Source organism: Vanessa cardui, chromosome 15, assembly GCF_905220365.1.
Source record: "Vanessa cardui chromosome 15, ilVanCard2.1, whole genome shotgun sequence".
Taxonomy (NCBI): domain Eukaryota; kingdom Metazoa; phylum Arthropoda; class Insecta; order Lepidoptera; family Nymphalidae; genus Vanessa; species Vanessa cardui.
In genome coordinates this window covers 12,252,103-12,270,585 of record NC_061137.1, presented here as the reverse complement: position 1 = coordinate 12,270,585, position 18,483 = coordinate 12,252,103, and the positions used below count along the sequence as shown (strand labels likewise).

The following is an 18,483-nucleotide window of genomic DNA, read 5'->3' as shown; positions in this document are numbered from 1 at the left end:
GTATGTCATTTCTTTAATAAAATCAAGTGTTTGGTGTAAAAGAATGCTAGCCTTGAGTATGTACTAAGAGATATTGACAATGAATGTTATCTGTGGATAATTATCAGTAAGGAATGCACCATTTCCCGGCTGATAACACTAAGTGGGCTATGACCTTTATAGATAAAAATTCTCAAGGACCTTTACCGCTAAATATTAATAGGTCAACAACATTAGGCTTGGTAGTAATCTAACAATTTTTTTATGTTTAAAAGTGTTTAATTATTGAATATTAATTCATAGGGATTTCCTGCCTAACAAGAGTAGTAATAAAATGTTTAATAATTGAAAGATAAGTGGCATGATCGGTGTTACAAATTTAATAATAGGTGTCTTTAGTATAATAATGATACATACCATTGGAACTTTTCAGATCTCGATGTATAAGCGAAATAGGTGCGTCGACATGAAGATAGGCCATCCCTCGCGCCACCTGGATAGCCCAATCCACGAGGATCCCGGGCCGAATCTTGCGGCCAGACAGCACACGATTCAGAGGACCTCCACGCGCGTATTCCATCACCAAACACAAATTGGGCTCCTCTAAGCACACACCCTTTAGAGACACTATATTATCATGTTGCAACATCCAAAACAGTTTCGCCTCTTGCAGCACACTCTCCTTTATCACTTCGATATCTTCGTTCGCGTCCTGGCGCGCTGCTTTCACCGCCACGACCTCGTCGTTCCAGTAACCGCGATACACTTTACCAAAGCCGCCCACCCCGATCACTTCTTCGAGCTTCAGCTCGGAGAACGAGACTCGGGGCGGGTCGACATCTCCTATCACCGACGTGACCGCCAGGGGGTCGTCGTCGGTGACATACACGGCGGGGAAGATGCCAACGCGATCGCCGATTTTACCAGTCCACCAGCCCTCGTCCCCCGATATGTTGGCATCCTTCGACAGGACTTCGACGATCTCTCCCCGACGCAAGGAGAGCTCGTCCTCTCCTTGCGCTATGTAGTCGTAAACGGCGGTAAACAGAGGGAGCGGCGGGCGATCTTCCTCAGCCGCCATAGCCGCGCGGCCGGCCGCTGGCCGCGGCGGCATCACCCCGGCCGGGCCATCGCGCTCCGCCTCGCTCAGGCGCCGCGACACCGCAGTGACCTCCGCCCACCACCGTACATAACTACCACAGTCCACAACGTTTGGTTATGATCACCGTATTATTCCGCCATCTTTGTTTTTCACATCGATCATGGCGGTGTGTAGAAGCGTTTATCACGAATCCACTTGGTCGTTCGCGCGGTCGCAGTGATCGTTATCGTAATGTTAATATTAATGTCAGACTTGCTGCAATGATGTTAATTATTCTCCATTCATCTATCACTTTATTCGATAGACGGACGAAATGACAACCATACCACAGCGAAGTCAGTGACAAACTGTCATTTGATGTTACCATAATAGTCTTGAAAATACTGACATATTATTGGTTTCTGAAAAAAATGATTGCTTAATTTTAATTTGATTGATTGTAAAATGTATTATTAACTGTTTTTTATTGATGACTCTTTATATAACCATCGTTTTTAATACTTGTTTTAAATTATGTTCTTAAGCTGTATTTATAATGAACTATTTCATTCGATTTCTCATAGATGGAGCTATAGTCTTAAAAAGTAAACGACTGGCGTGGACGGTGCTCGATTTTATCACGCCATCTAGCATAAGGTTAACAAATTTAAGTTTTAGTAAGCTAATACTATTTCACCGAATTGATTATTTTTCTTTTTTTGTATAGAGGTACCATAGTAATTAGACCGCGTTGAAGATTTTCAACATTTTTTTTTAAGTTATTAATGCTAAATAAAAAAAATATTAATATAAACAGTTATTTCATCCTCATAGCCAAGAGGTCCCATGGTGTAATGGTTAGCACTCTGGACTTTGAATCCAGCGATCCGAGTTCAAATCTCGGTGGGACCTAGATTTTTTTTAATAAAATTCGAACTGTTATTTATTTATTTATTTATATTTTTTTCTAAATAATACCCATTAACAACAGTTAAAATATGCTTAAGAGATGAAATAGAACTGAGTTACTCGTTCACATCTCATTGACAGACTAGGGATGCTGGGTAGGGAGCATTATTGATCGCGCGAAAATGGGATGGCTGTATCCATTCGCGGCGACCACCCAGCCCGCGGGACGTGGGACCGATTTTCAACCTCAAATAACGCTTAAACGCCTTAAAATATTAGTTTAATAAACCAAAATACCAATTAAATATATCCACCAATATATTCATCGACAAATGATCTCAAAAAAACGTAACGTTACACAAATAACAGTGCAAAACAACCTTAAAAGTGTAAAACGTGACATGACATAGTGAAAAACCAATGAAAATTCCGTAGACACTTCGCTAACACGCTAACAATTTAGGAAAATGGGTGATTAAGAAGAAAAACTACGTATAACCTAAATTTATATTAAGTGAAGGTGACAGTTTTTTAATGAAGTGTTTATGAATTTATTCGGAAACGTGAAAATAATATACAATGGTCGATTTATCCACGCCGGGTTAATGTGTAGATTATGGGCATAATCAACAAAATGCTTATTTCAAAAAGTTTTATTTTAAAGAGATACTGGCTGAAGTGGTGTTGGCGTAAACGTTGGTATAGTAGAAAAAATTAACACCAAATATTAGTGAGAATAAATAAGGTTTTTTATGGTGTCGCGAGAGATCATTAGGTTATTTATGTGTACGGTTTGATTTATAAAATATTCAAGATGAATTCTTTTAACGCACCCACAACACAGATCAATGCGATCGACAAAATGACAACTGTTAAATGTAAATCCGTCGATTTAGAAGGATATGTTATTATAGTTGTTCAAACCAAGGATAATAAAATTAAATTATATGGTAAGTTATTATTTATAACAATAATTATTGTGGTAGAAGCATTTGGGTTGCTTTTTAAAACAACAAAAATATTAATCGATTTTTTCTTCTGAAATGCTAATTTATAAATGAAATATCATTTATTAGGTATTTTTATATACATATTTACAAATGGTTAAAAAGACTTGCTTTCGAAAGAATATAAATTTGTGAAATAAAATTTTTTCAACAATTTTATTGAGTGCATTAAAATATAAAAACTACTTTATAGGATCTCCTTCAGCTGGAAACTGGGAAAATCTGGAGCTGGCGGATGAAATCATGGATGTGAACGAAACGAGACTGGAGGATATGACTCGTACCGAGGTCCTCAGTCACATACACGAGGTAATCACAAAATAATCATTTAAGGGTGGAAGTGAGATAATATCAGAACATATTTTCGTTATATACCTTCCGACGTATAAGACTGATAGATTTTGAGACTTGGGTCGGTCAAGTTAAAAAGTCATAAGTGGAGGTTCTCAGTAGCACCTTAGAATATGGCAGCGTTTACACCTGTTCCCGAAAAGGGCACTAGTAAGCACTTGGTCTTTGAAACTCAAATGGTTACTATAATATACCGCCCACAATCTTAATCTTTTTTGAGGATGGTTGCATTGACAGATAATGGTCAGGTCATAAAATATTTACATTTAAATCAGTAGAAAGTTTACACTAAATATTTTACCTTTGACAGTTTTGGAGTAAAGCCCGTAAATGATCTTCATACAAACGATATCGTCCATCCTGCTCTGATAGCAATAGACAGAAGAAATCAAAAGATATTTTATGTTCTTTGTAGGTTATTTTTGTAGGACTTTGTAGATCTGACTATCCGAATTATTTTAATTATTTTACAATTTGTTATTAAACGATTTTACCGTTATCACCAATCATGTAACTGAATTTTACTGCAACTGCAAAATTCCATTAAAACGAGTCTGTCAAATATCTTACCTAGACTTGATATATTAAAATATGAGTCCATTTCATAAATAAATGTTTTCTCTTATTTCTTTAAGGTGTTCAACAAATGTTCACTAAATAACATATATGACCATATTAAATTTATACACATCATAAATTGGAGTGTCTGTTTGTAATATTAAAATAGCCCTTTTTGTCCTTGTCTTGCTTTTTACACGGTACATATTATATAAAATAATATTTTTTATATTTTTTGTCTGTCTGTCAGTCTGTTTGTTTGTTCCGGCTAATTTCGAGAACGGTTGGACCGTCTGATATAATAAGGAGTAACTTAGGCTACAATATTTTTTTTTTTGTTAAATTCAAACGCGTACAAGTTCGCGGGCACAGCTAGTCTTCTTTATATATAATTTAAGTAAAATCCCCAATACTGTTTGCTTACGAAAAATTGTATCAGTCACTTTGAGATGCAGTGGACAAACTGCTTGGCATTATACAGTATTGAGTAATTAATGTAAGCATGATTAACGATCAAAAAACTACCAGCATGTGTTATGTAATAATTAAATCTTAACCATATTAGTTTTGCCATTGTAAAGCATTGTGTATAATTTGCGTATTTATATTTATCATTCATTATATTTTCCTAATTTGCTATGATTATATGCAAAATTAAATAGAGACCATGAAGAAGCAGGTGTTGTTTTACATAAAATAAACTAGTTTGATTATGTTATCTTATGTTCCCTTCTCTTGAGAAGATTTCGTTTGTTCCGCTTGGCTGCTCTAATACGATTTGGATATCTGTGGCAGCAATTCATTCAATCCTTGAAAGTTATTCGCGATGTTTTCCTTCACGCCCTAGCATTAAACGCAAAATAATGTTTTACATATATTTGCTCAGGTTAAAGAATTCTATCGACAATGACTTGTTTAAATTGTTAAGTTATCTTTCATATTTAGGGCTCTCATCCTCGAGGCCCGCTTTTCTTACTTCCTTATATAGTTTATCAGCACAACGCAATATATATTTTTATAAAAAACACCACTTTTTTTAATATATGATGCACTAATGCCATCACAAAAGCTTCTGCAAATTTAAAACCTCTTTTCCCCTCTCTGGGATTGCCTAGAGATCCTTAGCTGATGTGGAACTCCAGTTACCTTCTCTCTCACTGAATAATCTGGCACTGCTCTCATCTCTTACTTCCATCACGGCACTTCAAGTCAATATCCAAATAACGCGGGCGTCGCTGCCGCTAGTGAATTAATTCCGATCCATTCCGCTGATTTATTTATTTTCCAAATCTCTAACTCGAAGGTGAAATAAATCGCCATCAATCCGTAAGTCATTACTGTTCAAACGTGCCTGTTGTAGTAAGTCTGTGTATATTTTTTATATTTAGTGTATGCACAAACATTTTCTATCAATGTCAATCTCGTTTTATCGTTTGTGTTTGGTTTTTACCGAGAAATACGCATAGAAAGTCGGTAGTGTTATCACTGTAGTACCTCAGAAAGCACAGAATACCTGACACCTGAATTTTTTTCAATCGTGTCAGATTATAGAAATGGGGGGAATAAAAAGTGCACCCGTATTTAGGTACCAAAATTTTATCTTCACTAATTGCTCCTTAAATCGTTACGCTATTCGTGTTAACTACGAGTATTAGATGATGTACATACGTAACAGTAAGGACTTACATAAATTTAGTAAAATACAGTAAATTTAAAGTAAATTTACTTTTAATTTAAATTAGTGCTTTTGGAAATTCGTACCATTAAATGAATTGCATGTTTTTGTACTTTAGAGTACTTACAAAAGTGATAATGCTTTGGTCGTTTTATTCATTATCTATATAGATCAACGAACAGCTTGGACAGGAAAATAGATGGTTAAAAACTCTTTATATTTGAGGAAATTTCCGGTTTTTGAGATGTCTACAAAAATTTCACACGACTATTGTACAGATTAATATAAAACGTCCAAACTCAACACACTTAGTCAAATTGAAATGTAGTAGAATTTATTTGGTCAAGTAACATTAACGTAGCGTATGTCTCTTCTATTGTAAATTTGAATCGATTAATTTCTCGTGATCGCAGTCAATCACAACATTGGCCCTGTTCAAATGACTTGTGGAGCCAACATCTGGGGTTGGACGTGAGCCAACCCTAATAACTGTGTATTTACTATCTGGCTCATTATCTGAGCCGGGATAAAATGTAATTTATTATAATATCCTTTTTATAGCAATGTATTACTCGTAGTTTCGCCCGCATAAGGTTTTAATAATATAAATTACTCCGGTTTTTATAACGATTGTGGAATGACAAAGGAGTATAACCTGTGGGTCTTTGTAGTCTCGAAATAATAATACTTGGATTAGATGATGTATAAATTTCCTTTCGGAGCTGAATTTTAAAAAATCTTTTTATCAGTGCGCCTTTACATATAACAATACTTCATAAAGAAATGGCAACTACATTTTGACTGTCCATTAAAATTAAATTACTAGTTTAAAACATGAATACAATATTATTTACAATATTATTATAACTCAATATTTGGCTAATTTTATTTACGGGATACATTAATATCTCTCAAAGTTCTCACAAATAGGTGATTCCCAATCTCACTAAATCTTAATGGTATGCCCATTTATACAAACCAGTAGTCTAAATATTTCCCATTTTTTCTATTTAATTTCGAGTTATTAAAATTGGTACCAATAATGGCTAAAGTATGTCTCATTTTTATAACTGACACTTCCAAGAGCAAAATTCTCCGGAGCAGCGCATTTTTAGCTAGTAATGCACGAGCTAGAGAATAGCTGATGAGCAGAAACAAAAAAATAACGATTATGTCTTTTTTCCTATGTTTAGTTTTTGGTACTAATCCTTTTCACCCACATATATAAAAGTAAACTTATTAGTATAGTATGTTTTTAAACCAAAACATTTTCTACTTATAAAAACTATTACTTAGATTCACTCAGGTAGTAACTAAGTTTTGTTCCTTTAATAAAAATAATTAATACAATTTATATTCTTATTTGTAATAGTCGTCACCGCATGCGGTTTAGGAGTTGGTCATCACGTTATAGCTATTAAAGATTGCCGGTATCCTTGAGGTTTAAGGATACTTTATACCGAATTTCTTCAAATGGCTTAGCCGTGAAAGAGAAAGAGTGTTTCTCATTTATATTAGTAGCGACCCGAACTGCTTCGCACGGGTGCCATGCTTATACTAAATATACTACAGATATTATATACAAAAACCTACCTCTTGAATCACTCTATCTATTAAAAAAAAAGCATCAAAATCCGTTCCGTAATTTGTATGCTCTAATACATAGGGACAGACAGCGGTAAGCGACTTTGTTTTATACTACGTAATGATGACTAGAAGAATTGATATTAACAGTTTCATATGTTATTATTGTATCGACTACAACTCTGTCACGAGTGACTTGTGGACTAGACATGCTGTTTTGGACCTGAGCCAACCGTGAGACCGTTCTCACTGAATTGATATCAGTATCGTTTCCGTGAGACGATACTTAGTAACAATAATATTGAGCTATGTATTAATTGTTTCATATTGGAACCTTTGAAGATATTATATTCTAATCAAACGTATATAATGTTATCATATGTGTACAGTGCGACACAGCTTAGATGTAGCATCGGCAAATTTATACAACCAATAGAAATAGCTCAGCAACGCGCCATTCGACGCTATTCGTCGCTATAGATTCTCGCGTCAGTTCAACCCGAGAAAGAAAGTGCATGTAAATCGACGTGTGAAATTGACGAATAATATATTCGTCATATCAGGTCATATGAATTTGCAAGTTATTACGTTTACGTAATGATCATATTCGAATAAGAAATAAATACTGATAATTTGGGATAGCGTACCTACTTAATTCGGATGTGATCGGTTTTACGAATTTTGCCGATGCTACATCTAAGTTGCGTTGTACTATAATTAAGTATTTAACAAAGTATTTGTCTCTTAACGCTTGATCAAAATTGACAAACACACTTAGTACAAAATAATTCATTTAATATAATTTAAGCGGTTTTATATTGAAAAATATACAGCTAGTTCACGTTTAGTAGAGATTTCGAAGCATTACGTAAGCAGGTTTTATAAATTCAAAGGACTCTCAAATTTGTACTTTTCCGACCACTCTTGTGACCTATATGTCATATGGTCCAAGATTTTCGTCTCTTTTCAACGATTTCTTTCATTTTTGTAAATTTTCTTTGATTGTATCCGAATAAAATATCAAATATAATTACAGACTGCATGTTAATATGAAAAATTAGTTTGCAGCTGAAATAAAATACTTATTCAGAAAATTACACGAAAAATTTAATCTGATAACACCCACTGGTGGTAAAGCTTTGTTGTGGCAGTATTAAAATTTCATTCACGATGAAAATACTAACCTAGATATCATGGCTATTGTTAGCGGCTCATTTGACGATATAAGAAATAAAGAATGCGTAAACTATTTTGTCTTTATATTGATCAACATATTGAGCCGAGAGCCGAGATGGCCCAGTGAATAGAACGCGTGCATCTTAACCGATGATTTCAGGTTCAAACCTAGGCAAGCACCACTATATATATGTGCTTAATTTTTGTCTACAATACATCTCGTGCTCGGTGGTGAAGGAAAACACCGTGAGGAAACCTGCATGTGTCTAATTTCAACAAAATTCTGCCACATGTGCATTCCACCAACCCACATTGGAACAGTCTAGTGGAATATGTTCCAAACCCTCTTCTCAATGGGAGAGGCCTTAACCAAGCAGTGGGAAATTTACAGGCTATTACTTTACTTTTTACTTTTAGTGAACAACACGTTGGCGGCGACAACATTTTTCAACTTTTTCCATTCCTGTGGTACGGGGCGTTTAAGACCTTGTATGAACCCCCGTTAACCCCGTAACGTTTAAGAAATTAAAACTCGATATTTTTTTTATTTTTTTATTTTTTTTTTTTTATTTCAAGAAAAACTCGATATGTTGTGATGATATGATTTGATCGAATTTTATTTTGTCAGTACGTTACATGGTCACAGAGATTTCGTACTAAAGTTGGTACACCATAGCATTCAGCTTTCAATAGGCACCACATAAATATATTTTACCTTTTTCCTAAGCTAAGGAAGGAAAAATAGATAAAGAAATGTATCTTTTTCTTAGCTGTATCGCAAGGAAGACGAGGCGTATTAGACCTCGCTTCGCAATAATCGCGTTAAAAAGTAAATCGGGATACAGAGATAAATGTATTGAGCAATGGAACAAAAAAAACAAGTCTTCAAATAATTAGGATAAAAGCGTGTAAATGTTTGGGATTTTGGGTATTTCTATATAATGAAGTCTCGACAATTCAAGGCGCCATTTATTAGTTTTTAGTACAATTTGGTTATACACCAAGTCCAGATATGGCTTATCCAGATAACATATATATGGAATATATAGATATATGTAATATAAGATTCAGGTAAACAGATGATATGAATACCCCTGTCACTGCTTTCGCTTGTAATAATTAATTAAATGAATTATGAAGATACGTTTGACGATACAGATTAAATGTCTTTAATCAACATTTGGAAATGTATCATAATAACTAACCTGCTCCAGAAAAAGTTGATTTATTATTTGTTGTCGAGTAGTCTGCACTGGTTTTCATTGGTACGCCGCTCCGATGTTTCTGGTTCGATTTCTGGCCGAGTCGGATTTTCGACAACACAAGTGTTTAGCTACTTACATTGGGATCAGAGTAAGTGATGTTGTCCAATATTTATTTTTTACTTATTTATGTATGCCAAACAATCAACAAATTTTCTTAAAATCTTCTTTACAACATTTTTAAATGCCAGACTGATCATAATGAATAACGCAAAGCCTCAACCGGTGTTTTCAACATAATGAATTTTGCACAAAAATTAACAATGAGCACTTATGTAGCACAACAAAGATTTTTAAAAAATCTCTTTCTCAGTGGGTTAAATAGAGTATGAAACTTCGCAAAGAAGCATTTTCATCTTCTTCAAAAAGGAGGAGGTTATCAATTTGTCTGTGTTTTTTTTATGTTTTTTACCTCATAACTTTTCTCTGAGTGGACGGTTTTGATATTTTTAAGCTAGCACTTCCCATGTGGTCCTATTTTAATTTGGTCCAGGTCTGATGATGGTATCCATATGAAAACCATGTAAATCTTCAATTTGCATTACATATGTGCGCGATAAATAGCTCAATAACTCAAAATCACGCCAACCTATTTTGATGATTCTTTTTTTATTGGAAAGGATATGCTTCAAGGGTATTTGGAGGCGGTGCAAGCCAAGAAAATCTTACCGTATATTTATCAAAAAACAATACAACAAACTACTTTACGATAACAAACCTTCTATACGATAATATACTAGGTCAATATTTTACATTTCAGTTTACTTAGGTGGACTCTAAAAAATATTTTGAATACGCAATTATTTTTATTACTTCGAAATATGAAATTGGTTATTTGGACTTCTATAAATCAGTGAAAGTAAAAAGAAAATGCATCATGGCAAATGGTGAAATAAGAAATAAAAAAATGTATGAGTCGGTTTTTAGGCATTTATAAGCAAAAGACCAATGTTACAAAGTTACATGGGGAGATGAATTAGGTCACTAATTAAAAATAGCTCTTGATCCTTATGCATCTCTATGGAACTAAACACGCTTATTAATTTTGAAAAGATGATTTCATTAATAATTATGTTTTCTATTTGAGTTATGTAAATAATGATTAATATTGTTTTGGAAGCTTTCAAAAGATACGATATGTAAATATTATTATTTTCTATGTTTTAATGTTCAAACAATTAGAGCATAAATAAGTTTTTAGATATCAACAGCTGCTCGAGTATTATAGGACACACGGTGTCACCGGAAATCAATATTTCGGATGCCGCCACATCGTGAAAAACTTTTAATAAAAATCTTGTTGAGACGCTATTTTTAAACGAGAATCTGCTGAGCCAGAATGGCTCAACGGGGTGAGCGAAGGTCGTGAGGTTTTATTCGAAGTATTACCACTAAGCTTTAGAGAAGAATTTACAAAGCATATTGCATAGACCAATAAATCCTTATTATTATAATTAGCCTTATGCAATGGGTCTAAAAGTAAAATATAACTACTACATAACACTTTTGTTTTAGTATCTTCCATTCAAGATATATTCTACTGTGAAAGAGCGATACTTGGTTTTGTTCTGTTATATTGTTGTGAATTTGAGGGTGTGTGAGCCAGTGGAACTGCATAGCCCAAGAGATAAAACATCTTAGTTTCCAAGGTGCATTGGTAATGTATGAATTTTATTGATATTTCTTATAGCATCAATGTCTTCAGGTAGTTACCACTTACCATCAGATGGCTCATTTGCCAGTGCGTCTTATCTACACATATAATAAATTTGGAGTGTCTGTTTGTAATATTAAAATAGCCCTTTTTGATCAATGCATTTGTATTTATACACGTTACATACAGGGTCGGATTTAGGGAGGGCAACCGGGGCAACTGCCCTGGCCCCTGGGGCCTCCACAGAAGTTTTCTGTGAGTTAACAAATACCGAGATGTAGTCAAATTATAATAATCTTACTACTTAATATTTTAAAAGTTACCTATACCAGTCAAGAAATACTTACTGATTCAAATTAATAAAAGCTTAAGCTAATCCATTAATCCATGATATAATTATTAGGATCTCCACGCTCCTGTTGGTCTAGGGCCTCCACTGCTTTTGTGGCCCCAGGGCCTCCAGACCTTTAAATCCGACTCTGGGTACATATACCAAAATAATATTTTTTACGATTTTTGACTGTCTGTCTGTTAGTTAATCCGCCTAATCTCTTAATTTTGACGGGATTCACTGGCAGATAACTAATATAATAAGGAGTAAATTAGGCTACAATATATTTTTTTTTTAAATTCAAACGCATACTTGCTCGCGGGTACGGCTAGTAATTTCATAAAAAATATATCTATTACATTTAAGATCTTTATGTCTCGGAAAGTATGCGAAGGTTATATTACCACGGTAAATAAATTATTATCTGATCGTAATCTTTAAAATTAAGATGATTTATTGCCTAGCTCTTGTAGCGATTTGATCTTTGTCCGTAAGGAACGAATAATTTATTATTACTCGCGCTAGTCAATCTAGGAATTAGTCTGTTTTTATTTTTTTTTATTTTATAGGTTGGCGGACGAGCATATGGGCCACCTGATGGTAAGTGGTCACTATTACCCATAGACAACGAAGAAATATTAACTATTCCTTACATCGTCAATGTGTCACCAATCTTGGGAACTAAGGTGTTATGTCCCTTGTGCCTGTAGTTACACTGGTTCACTCACCCTTCAAACTGGAACACAACAATACTGAGTACTGTTTTTTTGCCGGTAGAATAACTGATGAGTGGGTACCTACCCAGAGACTTGCACAAAGCCCTACCACAAAATAATATTAATAATAGTCAACAATTTATCAGAAAATCTGAACTTTCTTATTAAATCAACAAATCAAAATTTTTATTCATTATCAAAGAAAGTCGTGTTCACGAGAAAGGACATGGTAAATGAGGTTTCTAGACAAAAAAATCTCTTTAATACCTAAACATCATCATGAAAGGTTTATAATAAATTCATGTAATCGATTTCGTCTAGTCGTGACTCCCGACCGTTCAGTCTCCTATTGACAAACTATTTCATTTATAATCAGATATTGTTAATTAAATTGACACCCAACAAACAGGTAGTTGCAAACTTCAATTAACGATTTTTACGAGTGAAATGGAAAACATTAAAAACGTTTCCAGCTTTCCGACACAATTAAGTCTAAATTGCTTCATCTGCTTGATGTAAATGTCAGTGATTTTTTTGATTAATAAATTAAACAGACAGATTAATTGACAACTGTCTGTATATTCGTGTTAAACTCCAAAACTACTGAGCGGTTTTCACTAATTGAGAGAGTAATTCGAGAGAGAGGTTTGGGTATATCATTATATATAGCCGAGATAGCCCAGTTAGAACGCGTGCATCTCAACCGATGATCGCAGGTTCAAAGTTGTAGGTATATAATATATTGAGGTTTAAGACAAACATATCGACAATTGTTATAAATAGATGTCAGAAAAAACTAAAAAAAATTATATAAACAAAAGGTAAATAAAATATATTTAAAAAAAAACTTATGTCCACCTGGGCGAAGGCGGGGCGGGCCACTAATTTACGTTAAAAGAAGGATTTATATTTGTATATGTGTTGTACATATTTGCGCAATTATTCTAGAAACTAGTGTTTATGTTTCTTATAATAAGGACGTTATACTTTAAAGCTTTAGAAAGTTTCAGAAAGTATGCGAAGGTTTCTTGTTAGTCTAGCAGCTTATCGGGCTTCAGCTCCTATTTGAGGTCCTGGGCTGAAATGTGATTACTTTGTGGTATTTGTGCGTATACCATTTTTCAAGGATAACGTTCCGAGTTATCTGGATTAATCCCGGCTACTGAATTTCAACTTCGAACATCATTACATAGCATAAAACAAAGTCGCTTACCACCGTCTGTGTATGTATGCTTAGATTTTTTTTTTTTTTTTTTATGGCATAGGTGGCAAACGAGCAGGAGGCTCACCTGATGGAAAGTGACTACCACCGCCCATGGACACCTGCAACACCAGGGGACTTGCAGGTGCGTTGCCGGCCTTTCAAAAAGGAGTACGCTCTTTTCTTAAAGGTTCCCATGTCGTATCGGTTCGGAAAAACCGCCGGCGAAAGCTGGTTCCACAAAGTGGTTGTGCGAGGCAGAAAATGTCTGAGAAATCGCGCTGTTGTGGATTTTCGGACATCAAGGTGGTGCGGGTGAAGCTTAGAATTTTGGCGAGATGTCCGAAGGTGAAATTGAGCAGCCGGGATTAATCCGAACAATTCCTCGGAACATTCCCCGTGAAAAATTCGGTAGAAGATGCAGAGTGATCCGACATCTCTACGCCAAAAGGATCAAGGAGATCGGAAAGAGCTTGATCGTCGATAACTCGAGCCGCTCTACGTTGGATGCGGTCAAATGGAAGGAGCTGGTACTGGGGAGCACCCGCCCAGAGGTGAGAGCAGTACTCCATGTGAGGCCGAATTTGCGCCTTGTAAAGTTTAAGGCGATGGGCCGACGTGAAATACTGTCTCGCCTTGCTGAGCACGCCCAGCTTTTTTGAAGCCAATTTGGCTTTGCCTTCCAATTGACCGCGGAACTGAACTTGGCTCGAAATATCAACGCCAAGTATTCCGATACTACCTGTAGCGGCTATCGGAATGTTCTCAAATCGTGGAGATACGACAAATGGTGTTTTTTTAGCGGTTAACGCGCAAACTTGCGTCTTTTTGGGGTTGAAATGGACTAGATTTAGCCGGCCCCAATTCGAGACTTCGTTTAATGAAGACTCGATTTCAGACACAAGTTTGTTCCGGTTCTCTTCGACGTTTTCCCGAGAAATATTAGCGCGGCCGGTGTATAAGGTGTCAACGGTACTGTCGTCTGCATAGCAATGAATATTCCCGATTTGCAACAAATCATTGATATGCAGAAGAAACAGAGTGGGTGATAGAACGCAGCCTTGTGGAGCATTGACGAATTTTAAGTCAGAGCATGCACCGTCGACAACGACCTTTATGCTCCGATCTGCCAAAAAGCTGGTAATCCAATTGCATAATTTCCCGGGAAGCCCATAGGAAGGAAGCTTCGAAAGAAGCGCTTTGTGCCATACACGATCGAAGGCCTTCGCTATGTCCAAGCTGGCTGCTAATGCCTCCCCCTTGCTCTCAACTGCTTCAGCCCACCTGTGAGTAAGGTAAACTAGAAGATCACCGGCTGACCGACCCCGACGGAAACCGTACTGGCGGTCGCTAATCAGCTGGCTCTCCTCTAGATACCGCAGGAGCTGGCAGTTTATAAGGGACTCCATTATCTTGGAGAGCAAGGGGGTGATGGCTATAGGCCTATAATTGGACGGGTCTGAGCGGTTGCCTTTTTTAGGGATCGGATGCACCAAAGCTGTCTTCCAGGAATTCGGGACGACGCCTAATGTGTAGGATTGCCGGAAAAGACGCGTTAAGACCGGTGCCAACTCGGGAGCACATGTCCGTAGCACGATTGGAGGGATACCATCGGGTCCGCTCGACTTATGAATGTCCAAGGAAAGAAGTGCTTTACGAACTGCACTTTGCCGGAATTTAACCTCCGGCATCGTGGTATCACATCGCGGAATTGTTGGTGGAGATTTTCCTTGGTCATCCAGAGTCGAGTTCGACGCGAAGAGAGAGCCTAAAAGATCAGCTTTCTCTTTCGCGGTATGGGCCAATGACTCACCGTCTCTGTGCAGAGATGGAAAAGATGGCTGACAGAAATTCCCTAAGACAGCCTTAGCGAGAGACCAGAACGCTCGTGTTCCTGAAGGGAGACGCACCAGTCTCTCGCCAATTCTGCCAATGTACTCCGTCTTCGCCCTAGCAATCACGTTTTTGAGGGACCTAGAGGCAGAGTTGTATTCCTTTTTAAATGCGCTGGTATTTACATCACGAGACGCAGATGCATTAGCCCAGGTTTGATAGCGTTCCCACTTTCGGCGTGATGCCGTTTTGCAGAAGCGACCAAACCAAGGCTGGGACTTGCCACCGATGGGTACTGCAGAGTAAGGAATGAATAGTTCCATACCCTGAAGCACCACATCGGCAACAGAGTCAGCAGCAGCGTTCGGATCATCCGGCGAGAAACAAATCTGCCCCCATGGGTAAGATGCAAAAAAAGACCGCATCCCATCCCAATCTGCTGACTTGTAGTGCCATACTCGGCGGCACCCAACAAAGCGAGGCCGTGAGTACCGCACAACCGGCACTGTACTCCGGACGAGACAGTGGTCAGACGAGCCCAGAGGGGGATCGACGATAACCTGATAGCCATCCGGATGTGAAGTCAGCAGAAGGTCCAACAGGGAAGGTGTATGATCCTCCACATCCGGTATTCGCGTTGGCGAGTTGACCAGTTGTGTCAGATCATATGCTAGAGCGAAGTCCAGAACAGATCTACCCGCATGATCGGTGCTGCGTGAGCCGAGCCATTCTGCGTGGTGAGCATTAAAGTCACCCAGAATAATGATCTCTGCGGATGGAATCTGCTGAAGCACCGAATCTGTAGCCATTTGGACGTGCTCAACCAGTCGGTCGGTTTCGGCATTACCGCTATGGGACCTATAAAGGCACGCATAGATTCGCGGATGGTCATCGCAGTCTACACGCAGCCAGATAATCGATAGGTCCTATCCTTCAAGGCTGCCGAGGCGTCGAGAACAGATATCATCTCTGACGTAAACGCATACCTCAGCTCGTGGTATAAAGGAATGTTCCAATTTGTACCCAGGGTACGAGAGAAAAGTCGTATCGGCAGGAGAAGATATCTGGGTCTCGGTTAGAAAGAGCAAGGCCGGCTTCGCCGTTTCCAGATGGTAGTGAACGGCGTTGAGGTTGGAGTTGAGTCCCCTTATGTTGCAGAAGTCCACAGCGAGGGTGGTAGGGGTTGCCTTATGATGCCTGCTCCGCTTGCCCCGAACAGTGGCGAGCGCAAAATTGCCCCCCCCAGAATTCGGAGGGCAGCCTGGACATCCCTGCTCAGGTGGTGTATGTCCTGAGCATGGATGCCCAGAGAGGGATTCTCCACCGCTGTCGCTGATGGTACCCTCCTGGGGTAATTTAACCAAATTCTGCACAACCATCAAGTTTTGGGGGGGAGGGGGATTGGGCCTCCGGAACTCTCACTTACCGGACGAAACGCGGTAGCATAACTACCACTTTACGCCGATTTTAAGTGAGAGAGTGGTACTTCCCCGGGCGTGCCGGCCCATTCGGCTGTAACCCGAAGGTATACAGCGTGGCACTACCACTCTTATTTATTATAGATCATTTAAATTACACAACGGATTTTGATGCGGTTTCTTTTAATAGATAGAGTGATTCGAGAGGAAGGTTTTTGTATATAAAACATGCAGAATGTAGTAAAGAAACAGGAAAAAAATGATAGTACATTTAGTATCAGCATTGCCCGTGAGAAGCCGGGGCGGGTCACTAGTTGTCGAAGCGTAATTCGAAGTTTCATCCTTACCATATCACACAACAGCGCAATTTTTAAGGCACTTACTGCTTCTCATAATAACAGTGGAACTGGCTTTAAATTTTCAAGTTGTCAACTTTCAAGATAAGAACCTACACACTTCGCAAAGGAGATGTGCGGGCGCTGGTAGGCAGTTTCCGTTTTTTTTATGACATAGGTGGCAAACGAGCAGTTGGCTCACCTGGTAGAAAGTGCCTACATGTCATCTGCAACACCAGGGGGCTTGCAGGTGCGTTGCCGGCCTTTGAGAAAGGAGTACACTCTTTTCTTGAAGGTTCCCACGTCGTATCGGTTCGGAAAAACCGCCGGGGAAAGCTGGTTCCAAAAAGTTGTCGTGCGAGGCAAAAAATGTCTATTGCTTGCTTGCAACCTATAGCATAAAAATTGTTTAGGAATATTCAGTCGTTATGGTCATATAACAACTATAAAGGCGGAAATAAATTAAAAATGTTTAAAAGTAAAACGTACTGATCACATGATGTCGATATTATATCAATATAGAAACGGTATCATCGTATTTCGTCGAAAATGCCAATTGTCATTCTAATATCCAATACAATTAACTGTTATGAGTTCATTTACGATGAATCATTGATGGAATGGAAAATGTTGATTGTATGTGTGATGTATAATACTCATGATCTATAAGTATAATAAAATTGGAGTGTCAGTTTGTAATTATAAAATAACCGCATTTTACTATAATGCATATGTACCATACACGTATACCAATATTTCTATTCGGTTGTTTCGGTAAAACTCAAAAGAAAGGCGGTACCGATTTTGACGGGACTCTTATTCTTATCCGGAGTTACTTAGGAACAGCACAGCTTATTATTTAAAACGGCTACATTTAAATATCCTAACTCACAATTTAAATATAATTCTATATTTTTATGACTTTAAGATTTCGGTTTGTCATAAGCTAAAAATATTATTACCTTATATTTCTTCTCGTTTCTTTCTTGTCCGAACCCTCGTCCCAGTTCAGCCCGAGCCTCCTTGTACAGAGAGCTGAGATGGCCCAGTGGTTAGAACGCGTGCATCTTAACCGATGATTGCGGGTTCAAACCCAGGCAAGCACCACTATAAATATGTGCTTAATTTGTTTATATAATTCATCTCATGCTCGACGGTGAAGAAAAACATCGTGTGGAAACCTGCATGTGTCTAATTTCATCGAAATTGAATACCACATGTGCATTCCACCAACCCGCATTGGAACAGCGTGGTGGAATATGTTTCAAACTCTCTCCTTAATGGAAGAGGAGGCCTTATCTCAGCAGTGGGAAATGTACAGGCTATTACTTTACTTTACTTTATTCCTTGTACGTCTGCGCCAGAGTGTTCTCGCTTGTCTGATTTTACTTAATGTTACATGTATTAATATAT

At 37.6% G+C, this 18,483-nt stretch overlaps 2 protein-coding genes and 1 non-coding gene across 6 annotated transcripts in view; 2 read left to right on the top strand and 1 right to left on the bottom strand.

Moving 5' to 3' along the window:
* Positions 1-1,417, bottom strand: part of LOC124535779 (mitogen-activated protein kinase kinase kinase) — a 74,492-nt gene extending 73,075 nt beyond the window's left edge. For all 4 annotated transcript variants that reach the window (XM_047112110.1, XM_047112112.1, XM_047112111.1 and 1 more), the window contains exon 1: positions 397-1,417. In XM_047112110.1, coding sequence (XP_046968066.1) covers positions 397-1,093 — 697 coding nt within the window. In that variant the 5' untranslated portion in view covers positions 1,094-1,417. The remainder of the gene's footprint in view (positions 1-396) is intronic.
* Positions 1,418-1,900: 483 nt separating this feature from the next.
* On the top strand, positions 1,901-1,972 carry Trnaq-uug. Its single transcript has one exon. It is a non-coding gene; the product is annotated as a tRNA-Gln (tRNA).
* Positions 1,973-3,187: 1,215 nt separating this feature from the next.
* The window catches only part of LOC124535804 (protein PALS1), a 186,687-nt gene continuing 171,391 nt past the window's right edge, over positions 3,188-18,483 (top strand). Inside the window, exon 1 of the mRNA XM_047112158.1 lies at positions 3,188-3,285. Within this exon, the coding sequence (XP_046968114.1) occupies positions 3,220-3,285 (66 nt within the window). The 5' untranslated portion in view covers positions 3,188-3,219. The remainder of the gene's footprint in view (positions 3,286-18,483) is intronic.